The following is a 17,896-nucleotide window of genomic DNA, read 5'->3' as shown; positions in this document are numbered from 1 at the left end:
TTAAGATTTTCAGAGGCCCTGAGCCAAGTGCCTCTGCCAAACTAGGCGAGGCAGGTAGCTACAAGGGAAAGGGCTTTTTCGGTGGTTGCACCCCATTTATGAAACAGCCTCCCCAGTGAGATTTGCCTGGCATCATCACTTTGTTCTTTTAGACACCAGATAAAAACCTTTTTGTACACTCAGGTTTTTAAAACGGACTTTTTAAAACAAGTTTTAAATTGTTTTGTATTGTATTGGTATGTTATTTTGTGTTATGTGTTTTTATTTGATGTTTTAACGCTGTGTTGTGAGCCACCCAGAGAATAATTTGTTATGGGGTAGCTAACAAAGTTCTTTATTTATTATTACAGGAGAACTTCACTACTTGCAGATCCAGTATCCGTGGTTTCATGTATCTATGGTCGGATCATTTGACCCGACCTCAGCAGGCATGGAAAAAGGCGGGGGGAGGAGTTAAACCACATCCCCATGAATCAGGGGTGGCCAGAAATTATCTCCAAGGTCATTTCCGGCCACCATTTTGGGCACAGGGGAGATTTTGTGGCGCATTTTAAAAGAAAATAAATGTTTAAAACCCATTATTTTTCATCGAGACTCGATGGGGGGGCACTGCTAGGCTGCTGGGGACCCAGGGAGGATGCTAGGCCACTTTCACTCACTTTTCTAGGGCCATTTTCACTTTTTTGGCCTTTTCTGTGTCCTTCAAGAACCTAACCTCCCTTTCCCCATTGCCCCAATGCCTCAGTATCCATGATTTAGTTATCTGCGCTAGAACCCGGAAACTGAACCCCCACAAATACAGAGGTCCACCTGTATTATTATTAGTTGTACAGGTGGAAACATGTGTCTGGCACTTCTGCTTTTTCCTCATATCCGAAGGTGAGCAACCATGAGAGAGATATACAAGATATGGATGCACCCGAACTGTGGCTCAAAGTGTGGTTCAAGCACTTTTAGGGAAATTGGACTGGGAACTTTAATAAAAGGAGAACAGATCTTTACCTGCTCTCCACTGCCCCATACAGCTTCCTGAGGCAGCAGCTTGCATCCCAATAATTGCCTGTGCATCACAAATTATGTCCACGCATGCACGAACGCCATGTGCATGCTGGCTCCACGTGGTGTGTTTCACTCTCTTCTCACCACCTCCCTCCTGGGTTACTGGAATGCGAGCTGCCCCAGGAGGAAGCTGAATGAGGTAGCAGAGAGCAGGTAAGGACCTGCTCTCCTTTATCTTAAAGGTTCCCAGTACCATTTCCATAAAAGTGCTTGAACAGCACTTCAAACCATGGTTTGGGTACATCCCTAATGCAGGCTTCAGATATACTTATAGCATGCACATCTCCTTTCTACAATTTTATCTTTGGACATTACAGAAGGGCAAAACACACAACCACAAGGCACTTAACACATCCACTTGTTGGTTACTCTCTTCAGATGAACAAATGCATCATAAACAACCTAAGGCAGTCTGGGTCAGTAAAACAAGTAATCCATGTAGTGAAGTAAATTTGGTCTTAGATGGGGTCACACTCACCTGAAAGACCAGGGACAAAGCTTGGAGCTTCTCCTGGACCCAATGCTATCCATGGAGGTCCAGCAGTGCCTTTTACCAGCTTCAGCTAGTATACCAGGTGTGACCCTTCCTGGAGAAACCAGATCTTACCTCTATTTCTCATGCATTGGTTACATCTAGACTGAATGATTGCAATGTGCTTTATCTGCAGTTATATTTGAAGACTGTGTGGAAGATTCATCTGGTTCAGAATGTGTTTGGGCACTAATAGCCACACAAGTGTTACACCTACCCTGAGGCAGCTCTACTTGCTGCCAGTTTGCTTCTGAGTCAGAATCAAAGTGGGGTATGACCACATTCGCCAGTATGAAAGTGCAGGCTTGCCATTTGCAATCTTCATGGCAATTCCTCCTCTCAGTCCCACCATTGACAGAGATTCAGTTAACACGACCAGAGACAGGGCCTTCTCAGTAGTGGCTCCTTGTCTTTGGAACACCCTCCTAGAGGTGCTTTGTCAATCTCCCTCCTTGATAAGTTTTCAAAAGAACTAAAAACTCTCCTTTTTAGAGAAGCATTCTAAAATTGGTTTTAATTGAGTTTCCAGTTTTAAGCTTGTCTGCCATTTTATCTTGCTGCCAGTTTGTTTTATTATTTATTGCAGTGTTCTTATTGTAAGTCACCCCAAGCAGCAGTGTGCTGGGGGTGGGGGGGAGGTTGGGTATGAAATATTCTAAAGAAATAGAATACATACATACATAGCAACCTGAAGACTAATGAGTCTGCAAGTTCACCCCTACTTCCCTTACCTCTTCTGTTTGCACAGCCAGGAATCCTGCTTTGTTTTAAGAACTGTGACTGTGACTCAAGTGGACAATTTTGGCCTACCAGCCAGTATGTTAACATTTAAAAGAGTTTAAATCTTATGTCAGAGTTAAACCCTGTTCTCAGCTTTGAACAACCTTCAGTTTAATCAACCAAAGATGTTGATGTCATGGGTCCATAACAGAACAGAAGAGGGAGCATATAGGCTTGGGCCATGTTCACAATCCTAACTATGGTTAGTTAGTCTGAACCAGCCATTGTGACTGAATCACAAGAAAAACAGGTTGCTTACCTGTAACTGATGATCTGGTAGAGATCCATCGATATCCATAAAAATGGGTTCTGTGCCTGCGCAGGAGCCAAGCAGTAGCCATGCCTGAGCTTGTCGAAGCGCCCAAGCCACGTGACGTCATTATGCTACAACGTGCTATTTAAGGCGTGGCTGAGGCGTGAAGTCCCTCAGTTCTTGGACGACCGTCGCAGAGGACGATCATCCATCAGGTAAGTCCATCCATGACGTAAACGAGAGCCCAAGTGAACAGAAGGAGGCTACACACCTGAACGCACATAGATGCAGCACTACTGCAGAGGGGAGGACGGAAGGGTCTTATGGATATCAACGGATCTCTACCAGATCATCAGTTACAGGTATGCAACCTGTTTATCTGGTTCGAGATCCGTTGATGCCCATAAGAATGGGTGTTTTGCAAGCTCCATTAGGAGGAGGGAGCAGTAGTGGCTAATGTAACACCTGTTTCAAAACACTTCTCCCAAAGGTAGCCTCCGCAGCAGAGCGTACGTCTATGGCGTAGTGCTTTACAAAGGGGGATTCCAAGGACCGGGTAGCAGCTTTACAGATGTCCTCAAAGGAGACCCCAGAAAGGTGTAGAGCAGAAGAAGCATGAGCCCTGGTGGAGTGGGCTTTAATGGCTTCTGGAGGTGGTTTATCTTGTAGACAATAAGCAAGCGGAATAAGCTCCACCAACCATCTTGACATCCTTTGCCTTGAGATTGGGGACCCTTTAGTTGGTCCTTTATAGGATATGAAAAGTTGGGTAGACAGTCTGAACGCCTTCGTGCGGTCCATGTAGTACAGGAGGGCACGGCATACATCCATGGCATGCAATGACTGTTCTAGAGCAGAAGTAGGATTCTTGAAGAAGGTTGGTAAAATGATTTCCTGATTTAGGTGGAAATTAGACACAAATTTTGGTAAGAACAAGGGGTCCAGACGCATGCGGACTTTGTCTGGGTAAAAGATCGTATAAGGGGAGTCAACCCTAAGGGCTGTGAGTTCACTCACACGTCTGGCAGTGGTAATGGCAATTAAGAAGGCTGTCTTCCAAGACACCAGATTCAGTGAAGAGGTGGCCATGGGTTCAACGGGAGCCTGGGTTAATGATGACAGGACTAATGACAGGCTCCATGGTTCTATTGGAGGCTTGATTGAAGGGTAAACTCGTGAAAGGCCTTTCAGGAAGGCTTTGCTCAAGAGGTGCAAAAATAATGTACTCCCATCGCAACCTGGGTGGTAAGAAGACAAGGCAGCCAGATGGACCTTTAAGGACACATTAGCCAGATCTTTTGTTTTTAGAGTGGTGAGGTACCGTAGAACTTCACAGATTGAAGCATATTTAGGAAGGAATCCTTTGGTGCGGGCGTAGGCTTTAAATCAGCACCATTTGCTCTGATAGTTCTGGCATGTGGATTCTTTCCATTGATTGAGCAGAATATGATTTAACAGAGTATCCACCACACGGTCAGGTGGAGGGTTTGGACGTCTGGGTGCAGGATGTGACCCCCGTCTTGAGTGAGAAGATCTTGGCAGCGAGGAGGGTGTTTGTAGCAGTTCCTTGCCAGTCTGCATAGCTGTGGAAATCAGGACTGCCTTGGCCACCAAGGAGTCACTAGGATACAGTTGGTTGGGTTGGACAGTAGGCGAGCTACTACTCTGGGTATTAACGGTAGAGGAGAAAACATGTATGGAGTCTCCAGGGACCAATCTAGTTGAAAAGCGTCCCCGAGGGATTGGGGGTCATGACCCACCCACGAGCAGAAGCGGCTGCATTTCGCGTTTTTGGAGCAAGCAAAGAGGTCCACGGTGGGCCTCATCCATAGGTCGAAGGAGGGAGTCACAGCTTCTGTCTGGAGTTCCCACTCGTGTTGACGGTCCTTCAGGAAGACTCAGCTGAGGTCGTCCACCAAGGTGTTGTCCAGGCCCTTGATATGCACGGCTATCGGATAAATCTGGTGCTGAATACACCAGTGCCACAATTCTACACTGAGGGCGCAGAGGCTGCGGGACACCGTCCCCCCTTGGCGATTGACATAAGCTTGTGCTGTTGTGTTGTCAAGGTGGATCTGGACAACTTTGCCGTGAAGGATTGGTAGGAAGGCCTGTAGAGCCTGGAAGACAGCCAGAAGTTTGAGGAAGTTGATGTGCAACTGGACTCGTCGTGGGGACCACTTAGCTTGGATCTTGTGTTCATCGCAATGGGCTCCCCAGCCCTGTAGGGAGGCATCTGTAGCCATTTATATCCTAGGCCAAGGAGCCTAGAAGGGGACTCCGCTGAGTAGGTTCCTGCGATTCGTCCACCAGGTAAGCAATTGAAGTACTTGTGGAGGAAGCAATAAGCGTTTGGTCTGGCTGTCCTTGGCAGGATGAAACACAGACAAGAACCAGAGCTGAAGCTTCCACATTTTTAGCCATGCATAGTGGATTACTGTGTTGCAGGACGTCATCAGGCCTAGCAGATGCTGTATCAACCAGGCTGGTTGCAAAGGTTGGTGATGGAATTGGGAGATCAGATCCTGAATGCAAGCAAATCCGTCCTCCGGCAGGAATGCCTTCTGCTGTACTGTATCCAGGATCGCTCCTATGTAGGAGGTCACCGAAGTTGGATCCAGATGTGATTTTTTCAAGTTTATCTCAATGCCCAAATCGTGAAGTAGGTTCACTACATATTGGATGTGCAAACGTAACTCGCTTCTGTCCCTTGCAGTCAGGAGCCAGTCTAAATAAAGATACACTGAAACCCTGGTTCGCAGGTGAGCAATACCACCACCATACATTTTGTAAAAACTATCGGTGTGGAAAGTCCGAAGGGTAATAGACGGTGAACCGTAGGTACTTGCGATGACAAGGTCGTATATTGATATGAAAATAGGCGTCCTTTAGGTCCAGCGTCTCAAGCCACTTTTCTCCTGGGAGCAGAGGAAGGATCTGTTGTAATGCCATCATACAGAATTTTTTGATGCAGATGAACTTGTTCAGGCGGCGGAGATCCATAATCGGCCGAATGCCTCCATCCGTCTTGGGGATCTGAAAATAACAGGAATAGAACCCCTCCCGCCTGTCCGCCCATGACACCGGGGTGATAGCCCCTTACTTTAGTAGCTCCCTCACCTCTTGCTGTAGTGTGTCTGAAGGAGGCATGAGTTTCATCCCCAGGAATAATGGTAGGGTCTTGAATTCAATCGCGTAACCAGCGGTTATAATCTTCAGGACCCACCGATCAGATGTTATGTGGTGCCATGCAGGGGCATGGCTTGCCAGCCTGATGGTCGGCTGGGACGGAAGGTTGGAACCACCCATCAAGGCAGATGTTAGAGCCCCCGCTGTGGGAAAAAGGGGATGTGAGGTGTCGGGGAGTTGAATGGTGTCGATGGGCAGTGTTCGATCTCAAAGATGATTCTGAGTGTCCTGCGACTTTGTGCGCTGGGATTGAGGAACCTTCCTCTTTTGATGGTAAGGGCAGCGCTGGTAAGTAGAGAAGGATTTTCTGAAGTAGCATCTATCCTGACTTTTATATGAGGAGCGGAACTTGCCATAGTTGTTATGGTAAGTCGTTGAAGATGTTGAGGTGGACGGATGTGAGGTGAAAGTCTTAGTGGTAAATTTTGATTTCTTACGCTGCTCCATGGTTGAATCGGTTGTCTCACTAAAGAGACCGGAGACATCAAAGGGTAACCCTTCTATTTTATCCCTCATGTCCAACTGGATGCCTGTTGACCTTAACCAAGCGTGTCTCCTTAATGTAATGGCTGCTGTCATTGCCCGTGACTCACTTTCTGCCAAATGTTTGGCAATGCTGAGCTGTCTGCGAGTCAGGTTTCCTGAGTTCTCTAGGGTTTGGCGAAAACCTGGTTTTAAATTCATCAAAGGAGAGCGAATCCAGGTCGCCTTCCAACATTTCCCAAAGGCCATGCGCATATTTAGCTGTGCAGGCTATGTAATTCGCCACCTTGATAGACAGGCAAGAGGTTGAGTAAACCTTCCTCCCTAGCAGGTCCAGCTTCCTACCCTCTTTGTCCGGGGGAACTGTATATCTTTTGCCAGTCTTGGATGCCGTGGCACAATCGATCACCAGGGAATTAGGCGCTGGGTGTTTTAAAAGGTAACCATTGTCCTTTTCTTGAACCCTGTAAAGGTTTTCCAGCTTCTTTGAGGCTGGAGTGGAGATGTGTAATACCTCCCAAGCGCATTTGGCTGCCCTAGTGATGACAGGTAACATAGGCAGAGCCACAGGGGCTGTGGATTGCGATTTTAGTAAAAATTATACACCAGATTGTCAATGGTGGCTAATTGCAATCGGATGTCTAATCCCAGAGAATCAGCCATAGCACGAATTTGCTTGTGATAAGCTTTGAGTTCATCATTAGGAGAAACGTAGGTCACTGGTGCTACATCCGTAGGCGGTTCTACAATTGAACTAGCATCTTCTGGGTCAGATTCAAAATCGGAGGACTCGTAATGCTCTGAAGGAGAATCAGGTGGTGGACGGTCGTCCTCGGCCAGGCGAGGGGCAGTCTGAGTAGCAGATGTAACCAGAGGGACTGGTGTTGATGTTTGTGTGGACTCTGAGCAAAAGGGAACCGTAAAGGTCTGGGAAGCCTGCTGGGTAACAGCCAGGGGAGAGGTCTGAGTGGCTACCGACCTGAATATAGAGGAGGGACGGGACAGTGTAAAGGGCCTCCAAGGCCTATTGCTCTCATCTCCATACGGGCCAGCAGGAGAAGTGGTGCCCAGGGATGGGTGGCGGTACCCACAAGAATGCCAGGCAGTTGGTGGACATAGATGGCTGGGTGATAGTGGAGCTGAACGTAGTGACGTAGAGGCCACTCTATGTTGAGGTGGTTCCAGCTCTGTTGATGGAAAGCCAGTAAATGTCGAGTGTGTACTCAATGTCAAGTCCAACAGTGAAAGGAGGGAATGAGTCGCTGTTGGGAGAGACTCCTCAGCGTTGACATAGATGACTTGGAAGACTGGTAAAGGAGCTCGATGCCGAGGGGTGCTGAGAGGACTGGAGTATGTAATGCGGAAGGTAGACGTACAGTAACCTGCGGTGTCGAAGGAGAGGCCAAGGATGTCAGAGGTGTTGGGGCTGGAGAAAGAGCACTAGCTGCCGGCATTGTGGTCGGTGTTGGTGACAGCGTAGGACGTTCAAAGTCAGGTCGGTATCGAAAGTCATCTGTACCGAGTGAAGAGCAGCACTCATGGGCTGATCGGTGTCAACTTCAATGGATGTTGATAAGGTAACGTCCTCAGATAGGCACGGTATCGAGGGCTCATTGGCTTCAAGAATTATCTATGTCGAAGCAGCAACCACCGGCTCGGGATCCAACGTCAATAGCTTAGTGGATTCCCTCGACGTTGAGGGTGCAGAAATGGAAGAAGGGCGAGACAATGTTGATGGCTGCACCAAAGGAGGGGACGGTGTACGGTCCCATGTCTCCCGCTCCTTTCGATGCTTACCCTCATGTGGAGTGGAGCGGTCATCACATCGACGTTTAGCAGTCTTATCCCATCCCTCGGAGTGGCGTGACGACTTCGAGGAAGAGGCGGAAGATGAAGAAGATTTCGAATCCGTGGGTTTCTTAGCCGGTGTCGACGCCAAAGACTTTTCTGATGTAGAAGGTTTGCTCGATGTCGATCGAGGGTTTCTTGGCGGATTCGGTGCTGGAAGATTTGTGCCCGCTCGATGTCAAAGAGGGTTTTGCCACCTTTTGCACAGGTGAGGGGTGCACAGCAGACATCGAAGGACAAGGCGTGCCTGGAGTTGAAGGGCTCAATACTTCATCATAAATCACCGCTCGAAGGCGAAGAGCCCAATTTTTTTGTGTCTGTTTCAAGAAAGACAGACATATTTTACACGAGGAGACGTTATGCTCCTCTCCAAGGCACAACAGAAAAAGGTCATGAGGTCCTTCCAAGGCAGTTTAGCACTACAACCCTCGCACCATTTAAATGATTTTTTTCTTCTCGGCCATAATTGGAGTTGGAGCCGTTCCGTGGTCAGATTGCCAGAAAGTCACCAAAGCCAGTCCGAGTCAAAAGCCAGAGAATCGCCGTCAGCCGTTCCGAATTAAAGCTCCAACGAAGTCCGATTGCCAGTCCAAGTCAAAAACCGGAGTTAACAAGATGAACGAAGAAACAGAGGAACTTTCCGACGAAGAGGCAGCAGACCGTAGGTATGAGATGCAAGGCGGTCGGAAAAGAACTGAGGGACTTCACGCCTCAGCCACACCTTAAATAGCACAGTCCAGCATACGGGCATGGCTTGGGCGCTTCGACAAGCTCAGGCATGGCTACCACTTGGCTCCTACGCAGGTGCAGAACCCATTCTTAAGGGCATCGACAGATCTCAAACCAGATTCAGAGCTTTTAGAAGACAGAAATGTGAAACAGTGATGCCTAACGAGAAAACATATCCAGAAAAGTCCATATTCATTATGGCCAGAATTCCAAGAGCTACATCAGGTTTGTCCAGTGGGATTTTTTAAAAAAAACATTTTCCTCTGAGTGGCAGATCCCTAGGCCACATCAAGAGTTTTCAAATTCCTGTCATTTCAAAAAAAGAGGTTTGCTGTTTGAGAAGCAAAGTCCAACAATCTCTTAGGTGCATGGAACTAGCTGCAAGGAAACATAAGATTTCCAACAGAAATACCAAAATTTATCATGAGCTGACTGAAGAATTTCACTTTAAACAGTTTCAGAATAGGATACCTTCCATGTAGGGATGTGCAAACAGGTTCGACAGTTTGGAGTTGAACCGAACCACCCCCTATTCAGTCCAACCATGGACTGAATCCCACCAGCCATTCAGGGGGTTCATGAGTCACATTTTTTAAAAAGAAATTCATTACACAGGTCATGCAGATACCCATTACACATGTGTGGCAGCCTCCAAAATGGACACCGCAACGGGGGGGGGAGGCCCAGAAAGGGCCGAACACCCAAACTGGGCAGTTTTTGTGGCAAAAATTGCCACAAGGAAGGCCAGCGGAGGGGGGGACTTCTGTGGACTCCTCCCGCCCACAGCCTCAGAGAAGCCCCCTGGAAGGGGTATGTACTTGTGATTGGTTTGTGAACCCCCACATTGAACTGAATTGGAGCGGGGGGAGCTTTCGATGAGGGGCAAAACCGAACTGGCCCGGTCCCATTCAGACTCGAACCGAACCGGGCCAGCCAGTTTTGTGCACATCCCTACTTCCATAATGTTTTTAATATTTACCAATTTCATGAAAATGACAAAATATATTTAGGGTCAGTTACACTGAACTCAGTCATAGTATCTGTAACCTTCTACCTCACAATAGTTCTAATGAACCCTTAGCACTCAAGCTGCCCAGCTCTGATTTGGAAAACAAACAATCAACAAGCGTGCATGAATTTTCAAAGCATTAAGGCCAGATACTGAAGCACAACATTCAGTCAACACAATATTCTAGAGGTAGAGTAGTTTTATCAAAACACCTGGATTGTTTGACAAGCATGGCTCCCATTGTTCGTAAGGATAGCAGAGATGGCCTGAAGTGTTCTTCCTGTTTCTCCCCATGCAGCTACAAGACTGAAGAGGCAAGCGCATGAAAGTGCTGTCAAAGACTGACCAGTACTGTCATTCATTCCAGTACTCCGAACAGTTATTTCTAGAAGAAGCTGGAACAGAGACTCTGAAGATAAAATGAAAAGTTACTTACACAAAGCAAAGGTTGTTGAAGCATAAAACTGTTGAAACTCACCTTTGAAACTCAAGAAACATTAGCAGCTAGCTTTGTTAGAGTAGTGAAATCACTAACAAGGCCTGCTGGCGACAATGTAGGTAAACGGGCCTTTGCTCAGGAAATACTGAGTACTACTTTTTAAAATTAGCATTCAATTGACATTTTAAAGGACTAAATGGGTATCTACATGGCATTGTAAAGAACCCTTAATTTCAGCAGAGATGCACTGTCTCTCACTTGTTCAACCTAAAGTACGAAGAAGATTCAATGGGTAAAGGATACATAAACAGGACAGTAGCTCGTTGTCACTTAGGGCCAAACTACACATACCATTAAATGTGTAGTTTGGCCCTATGTGTATTTCCCCCTCAACCACAACTTAAATAGCAGCCACAAGTGAGGGCAATCAGGATTCTGTGACATGGGGGGAGGACTACTTTAACCAATTGAATCTGTTCCCCTCTGCTTTTTAAATCTGGGTTTTCTAACTTAAAGAGCAGCCATGGGGAGGACTGGAACTGTGGCATCGAGAGGGGGACTTTAAACAAAGTTATCCTCCCCAATACCAGTCCTGATCCTGTTCTGTGCCTCCAGCTGCTATTTCACTTAGAAAATTAAAATTAATTTTAAACTGATTAATTTGTTTTTATTTTATGAGATCAAAGCTACACACATACACTCTGGCTGTAACAGTCATCCGTTTAATCGAGGTATTTATTTATTGTACTTGTATCCTACCTTTCTTCCACCATGGAACTCAAAGCAGCAGTCATGGGGTTCCCATGCAGTCACGTAGCCAGACACTGACCAAACCCAGACCTCCTTAGCTTTAGCAAAATGGCTACTTTACAAAATAGCCATTTTAATGTGTTTCTATTTCAATTTTAATGTGTTTTTATTTATTGAAATTTTATCTGTTTTATCAATTTTAACTTTTTAATATTGTTTTATGTTTTAATTTGTACACGGCCTGAGGTTTCTATATCAGGCAGTATAGAAATACAATACAATACATAAATAAATAAAATATTACCATGTGCCCTCAGAACATGTTCTAGGACTAGTCCAAAATGCCCTCTCCCTCATACTCATTAATTGGCTCAAATATCCTCTAACATACATTACAGCAGCAAGTTCAACACATTATCCAAAAGCTCTCTCTGTGGTCTGTCAATTAAGTTTTATATTAAAAGGTATCCACTATTTTTAAAAAATACTCTTTTAAATGGTTTAAATATCTTGAAGATGTATAAACTAATCAATTTGCATTTCTGTTTTTAACTGGCAAGTGTGTATGTTTAGCAAAGTAAATCATTTTTAATACAGCAGCTATATTACCTTTAAAAGGCAGTAACTCATAAGACAGAACAGCATTTTTTCCTGCCCTTGGTGCAATTAGAAATGTTAAATATCAATATCTGTTAAATTGCCCTACTGCTCACCTGTGTCACTGCAAAGAGTTTGAGAAGAATCTTATCACTAAAGATGCAATACTACTGTCAGCAAAGGACTATGAAGACATTTCTAATCAAATGAGTAAGGTTGCTGTTGGGTGTGGTGTATGCTTCCCATAATTTGTTATAGTGTTCAGTATTTATTCTGTTTTCCAAAAAAGCATTTAAAAATGTAGCTACAATACCTAGAACTTCAGGAGGTTCCGATTGAAGACCTTCTGGTTGCTGGCCCTGAAGTACATTAAGAAGAGCTTGAAGACTTCTCAGACACAGAGATGGATGAGAAAATCTTGTCTCCTTGATAAGCTCAAAAACTTCACACAGCCCAACTTCAATTATCTGAAAACACAAATAAACAATGCAACAAGTCCTATTATGCAAAGATAGTTTGAATTCCCTATTGCAGAACATTTCAGAGATTAATATGTCAATGACATATGCATTTGAAATACTGTCAAGAGTTACTTGCCTTTGGAAGCTTGATCGGGGGCTCTTTAGCCTCCTCCTCTTCATCACTATCAGAATCACCACTCTGCACAGTATTTTTTGAAGCCAAAGCTACAGATGTTTCCCTTTTTTGCCACTCCAGAACACAATGTCGCACATTGCAGTAGACATTGAAAGCTGAAGGGTTGCTGTGAAGTTTGATGTCTGGTATGGTTACCATACTATCCAGGTTTTCACTCTGATTTAAAAAAAAAAAATTATTGCGGTCAAGAGCTTGGCAAAATCTTCAAGTTAATTAGAGACGGGTATCCATCAAAACTACATTCTTCTAATAAACCCCAAATCTTTGTTCAAAATCCAGATTGTTATTCTAAGAATGAACAAAACAACAGACAATCAAGTTTGCAGCTGAGAGTAATTACAGCTCTTAGTGTAGAGAAATCAAGGATATAAGGGGGAGGGCATTTATCATATATTGCTGCAATATATTAATATGTGGCTTGTCTCAGACTCCCTTGAGACAAGCCACAATTGAGAGAACTTTTTCTTATTTAGCCACTCTGCAGGAATCACTTATGAATTAACTGATGCAAGAATGCCAAGCTGTAACACAGTATGAGTTCACTCATTAAGCAGATTTCACAACCTATTTCTCCAGGGCTATGGCACTGAAAGAACTTGTGTCAAACAGCTGCAGCAGCTTTTAATTAAGGACAAAAAAGGATGCCCACCTGCTACAGCAGCCCACACATGCCACTTCTCCCATCTGCTGTCAAGGGGTCTGCAAGTGTCAAAGTGCATCTTCTTGAAAGTGAAAGATGCTTCACATTTCACTTGACAATTGCAGCTATTGCTGCTACAATGAGGTTACACCAGTAAATGTGTCCATTATGAAGGTCAAATGCAGCCGTAACACACTAAGGCACATACCAAAGAGCATCAGTTGGCTGTAACTTCATGGGATGTGCTCATCGCATGTTTAGGGATGAGTGGCTGTCCTTCATACTTGCTTCCTTATTGTGAGAAACACTGAGCTGGTACAATATAGTGAACAAATGCCTGAGCCACAAATCACCATGTTCAAGGTTTGAATGTCACTTCATGCACTGAGTGAAGTTTAGAAGGTATCTATCAGAATGTACGTACTACTCAGATCCACTACAAGCAGAACCTTTCCAGTGGTGGTGCTCACTCTTTGCAACTCCCTCTTTGTGGAAGCTAGAAAGGCCCCTAAGTTGTATGCACTTAGATGCCAGGTAAAAACTTAGCCTATTTAGGCTGCTTTTAGTATTTGCGTCCATGGTTTTTGTCTGCTAAGTTAAATCCTGCTGCTTTGATCTAATTCTGTACTACTACCACCACCACCTAAAGAACCACTGTTCAACAAAAAGTTCTCAAAGCAGTTTTCTTAGAAAAATAAACAATAAATAAGATGGTTCCAGATCTCCCAAAGGGCTCAAAAACATAAAAGAGTCATAAGTTGCTGTTTTGAAGTGGTTTGTGCAATCTTCTACTGGAACCAATTTTATAAACTACATTGTTGAAGCATTGTTCAATTTATTAGATTTATCCATAAATCACGTTTATTAAAAAAAAATTAAAGCAGGCCATTGTAGGGGAACGGAAATCAGAAACATAATTGCTATTTCCCCTTCTGGATGTCCTGCTAGCTCTTTGACCTTGGAAAGCAGTGCCAACTACCCACAAAGCCTCACCTTGCTCCTTTGTAATGCCAGGTGTCGGCCCTGAAAAAAACTGAAATCATCCATGTTCTGGTTATGGATGAAGGGGCTGACCTGGTATGTATCAGAGGGACTTGGTTGGAGGATGCTGGTGGCCCAGTTTGGTCCCAGCTTCTCCTTCCAGGGCACTCTGTTAAGCAGCAGGTGAGGGGGCATGGGTGGGGAGGTGGAGTGGGCTGGGGTCTATAAGACCAGCTCCCTTGCCAGGATCCCTGTCAAAGCATCTGACCATATTGAATGTGTGTACTTACGTTTGGGGACCAGGGACTTCTGTTGGGACTTTTGTTGGTGTACCAATCACCCTACAGCCCAACGGAGTCCCTAACTGAGCTGACAGACTTGGTCTCGGGTTTGGCATTGGAGTCTCCCAGGCATGTGGTGGTGGTGGTGGACTTCAATGTGCACTTTGGGACAAATCTGTCCAGGGCAGCTCAGGAGTTCATAGCGACCTAAGGCCTTGACAACTATGGGCCTACCCCCAAGTGGTCTTGGGACTGACGCATATTGCTGGTCACACACTTGATCTGGTCTTTCATTCCAAACAGGGTGGTGTTCTGTGGGTGTGGACTCCTGTGATTTCCCCATTGTCAAGGATGGACCACCATCTAGTTAAGGTTGGACTCACGACCACGTCCCACCTCCGCAGGGGCGAAGGGCCTATTAGAACTGTCCGCCCGAGAAGGTTATTAGATCCAATAGGATTCCAAGGAGCCATGGAGGAAGGTGGAGTTGGCTCTGCTGGTGACCCTGTTGACACTCTGGTGGAGAAATGGAACAACCAACTCACCAGGGCAGTGGACATGATCGTTCCTAAGAGTCCTCTTGACCCGCTTCTAAACTGGCCCCTTGGTATACGGAAGAACTATGGGGGCTGAAGCGGTGAGGTGGATGACAAGAGTGCAACAGATTATTACATAGAGAGCATTTGAAGCTCTATCCTCAGGCGATATGTGCAGCAAAGAAACTATTCTTTTCCACCCATATTGCATCCACAAGTACAAGCCTAGCGGAGTTGTTCAGGGTTGTGAAGGAGCTAGTGTGTACCCTATTCCCCTTGAATCAGTACTTGGAACCAGCAATTACTCGCTGTGACAATTTTAATGAATTTTTTGTAGACATAAGTTCTTGTATTCGGGCCAATAGATCCAAACTCCACAATTGTTACAGTGTTTGATGCCAAGGTGTCCAGCAGCTCCTCTTATGTGATGATCCTGGATTAGTTTCAGATTGTGACTCCTGAGGATGTGGACAAGCTGCTTGGAATGGTGTGGCCTACCACCTGCCCTCTTGATCCTTGTTTGACATGGCTTATACTATCTGGCAGGGAGGCTGTTGTAGAGGGCCTTGTAGAGATTATAAATGCTTCTCTGAGGGAGGGCAGAATGCCTCCTTGACTTAAGGAGACAATCGTTAGACTGCTTATGAAGAAGCCTGCCTTGGATCCCTAAGAGTTAAGCAACTACAAGCCTATCTCTAACCTTCCATGGCTGGGCAAGGTGATTGAGAAGGCATTGGCCTCCCAGCTGCAGGCGGTCTTGGAGGAAACTGATCATCTAGACCCATTTCAAACTGGCTTTTGGGCAGGCTATTGGGTGCAGACTGCCTTGGTCAGCCTGATGGATGATCTTCAATTGGGAATTGACAGAGAGAGTGTGACTCTGTTGGTCCTTCTGGATCTCTCTGCAGTCTTCGATACTATTGAACACAGTATTCTTCTGGTGCATCTGAGGGGATTGTAGGTGGGAGGCACTGCTTTGCAGTGGTTCCGCTCCTACCTCACGGGCAGATTCCAGATGGTGTCTCCTGGAGACTGTTCTTCAAAATCTCAACTTTTATATGGTATCACTCAGGGCTCCATATTGTCTCCAATATTTTATAACGTCTACATGAAGCCGCTGGGGGAGATCATCAGGAGATTTGATGCAGGGTGTTATCAATATGCTGACAACACCCAAATCTATTTCTCCATGTCAACATCTCAGGAGAAGGCATAACCTCCCTAAACGTGTGCCTGGAGGCAGTAATGGGTTGGATGAGGGATAACAAACTGAGGCTGAATCAAGGTAAGACGGAGGTACTTATTGTGCGGGGTTGGAACTCGGGAGACAATATTGATCTGCCGGTTCTAGAGGGGGTCACACTCCCCCAGAAGGTACAGGTACACAGTCTGGGGGTACTCTGGATCACACCCTCTCCCTGTTGTCCCAGGTTGAGGCGGTAGCCAAAGGTGCTTTCTATCAGCTTTGGCTGATACGCTAGCTGTGTCTGTTTCTTGACATGAATGACCTCAGAATGGTGGTACACATGCTGGTAACCTCCAGGCTGGACTACTGCAATGCACTCTATGTGGGGCTGCCTATGTACATAGTCTAGAAACTGCAGTTGGTACAGAATGCAGTGGCCAGGTTGGTCTCTGGGTCATCTAGGAGAGACCATAATTACTCCTGTGTTGAAATAGCTATACTGGCTGCTGATAGGTTTTCAGGCAAAATCAAGGTGCTGGTTATTACCTATGAAGCCCTAAACAGCTTAGGCCCTGGCTATTCAAGGTAACGTCTTCTTCACCATGAGCCCTATTGCCTGTTAAGATTGTCTGGAGAGATTCGTCAGCAATTATCACCAGCTCGTCTGGCAGCTATTCGGGGATGGGCCTTTTCCGTTGCTGCCCCTGGGTTTTGAAATGTGCTCCCTGTTGAAATAAGAGCCTCTCCATCTCAGGCAACTTTTTAAAAGGCACTGAAGACACATTTATTCACCCAGGCTTTTAATTAGATTTATAGTTTTAATACTTTTTTATGTTGGGTTTTTAATAATTTAAATGTTTAAATGATTTTAATTGTAAACCACCCAGAGATGCATGTTTTAGGCAGTATAGAAATATGTAATAACAATAATCCTCTATAATAAGAAGCTTGAGTGTGTGTCCGTGCCTTAGAACGCTGGGGTCTGCGTCCGTGTCTCCCTGGGCTGTTCCGGGCATGCGCAAAGCACATTCCCAGAACAGTCCGAGGGAGACATGACCGCCGACACCAGGCGGCCATGCTGGCCGGTTCTATTGCTGCCGACCGGCACTCTGGGAGGCAGGAGGGAAGAAGAGACCGGGGCCGGGTGGGCAGCAATCTGGCCGGCAGGGACGGCACTCTGGGTGGCACGCTGGGAGGTGGGAGGGAAGAGGACACCGGGGCCGGGAAAGTCAGATGCCGGGGCCAAGGGGAAGACGGCGGGTACGGGCGGCACTGATGGCAGCAGGGCCGGCACTCACCACCCAAGGAATGAGGGAGGGAGACAGAACAATAGATAAGATTAAAGAAATAAAGAAATAAAGAAGGAAAAAGAGAGAAGAGAGAGAAGGGAAAGAAAAGAACAAAAAAAAAAAAAACAAAGAGAGAGGAAGGAAAAATAAGAGAGATAAAAGTGAAGAACAAAGGGAGAAAAACAAAAGATAGAAAAAGAGAAAAAGGGGGGAGGAACCAACAGCCCCAAAGAACATGCCCATTATAGAAAGAATAGAGAAAAAGAAAACAAAAAGAATAAAAATAAATAAATAAATAAAAACAGAAAAAAGAGAGAAGGAAAGGGAAAGCAAGAAAAGGAAGGAAAGGAAAGAAAGACAGAGAGACAGAAATAAAAAAAACCAATAGAAGGGAAGAACAATTAAAGGGGCAAAAAAAAGCTAGCGCCTGTTATTATAACGGGCTTAAAAATACTAGTAATAATAATAAATGCATAAGTTAGAGACCAGCAAAAACCCCGGAGGAATGCTGCGCTGGCATTAGATACGGACAGATGCTCTGCTCTCTCTCTCTACTAATTCTAAGAGAATAACCACTTTAATGCCTTTTATGTTGTTTCTGTCTTTAACCTTCTTAATATTGGTGTTTTGTTTTATTTATCTTACTATTAATAATTTC

At 45.4% G+C, this 17,896-nt stretch overlaps 1 protein-coding gene across 14 annotated transcripts in view; it reads right to left on the bottom strand.

Moving 5' to 3' along the window:
* The window catches only part of MYCBP2 (MYC binding protein 2), a 259,460-nt gene that overhangs the window by 217,420 nt on the left and 24,144 nt on the right, over positions 1-17,896 (bottom strand). For all 14 annotated transcript variants that reach the window (XM_053305497.1, XM_053305498.1, XM_053305501.1 and 11 more), the window contains exons 3-5: positions 12,266-12,481; positions 11,982-12,135; positions 10,095-10,291 (exon numbers count right to left, since the gene is read on the bottom strand). In XM_053305497.1, coding sequence (XP_053161472.1) covers positions 10,095-10,291; positions 11,982-12,135; positions 12,266-12,481 — 567 coding nt within the window. The remainder of the gene's footprint in view (positions 1-10,094; positions 10,292-11,981; positions 12,136-12,265; positions 12,482-17,896) is intronic.

This window comes from Hemicordylus capensis, chromosome 3, assembly GCF_027244095.1.
Source record: "Hemicordylus capensis ecotype Gifberg chromosome 3, rHemCap1.1.pri, whole genome shotgun sequence".
NCBI lineage: Eukaryota > Metazoa > Chordata > Lepidosauria > Squamata > Cordylidae > Hemicordylus > Hemicordylus capensis.
The sequence above is the reverse complement of the archived record's forward strand: the minus strand, read 5'-3'. Positions and strand labels throughout refer to the sequence as shown.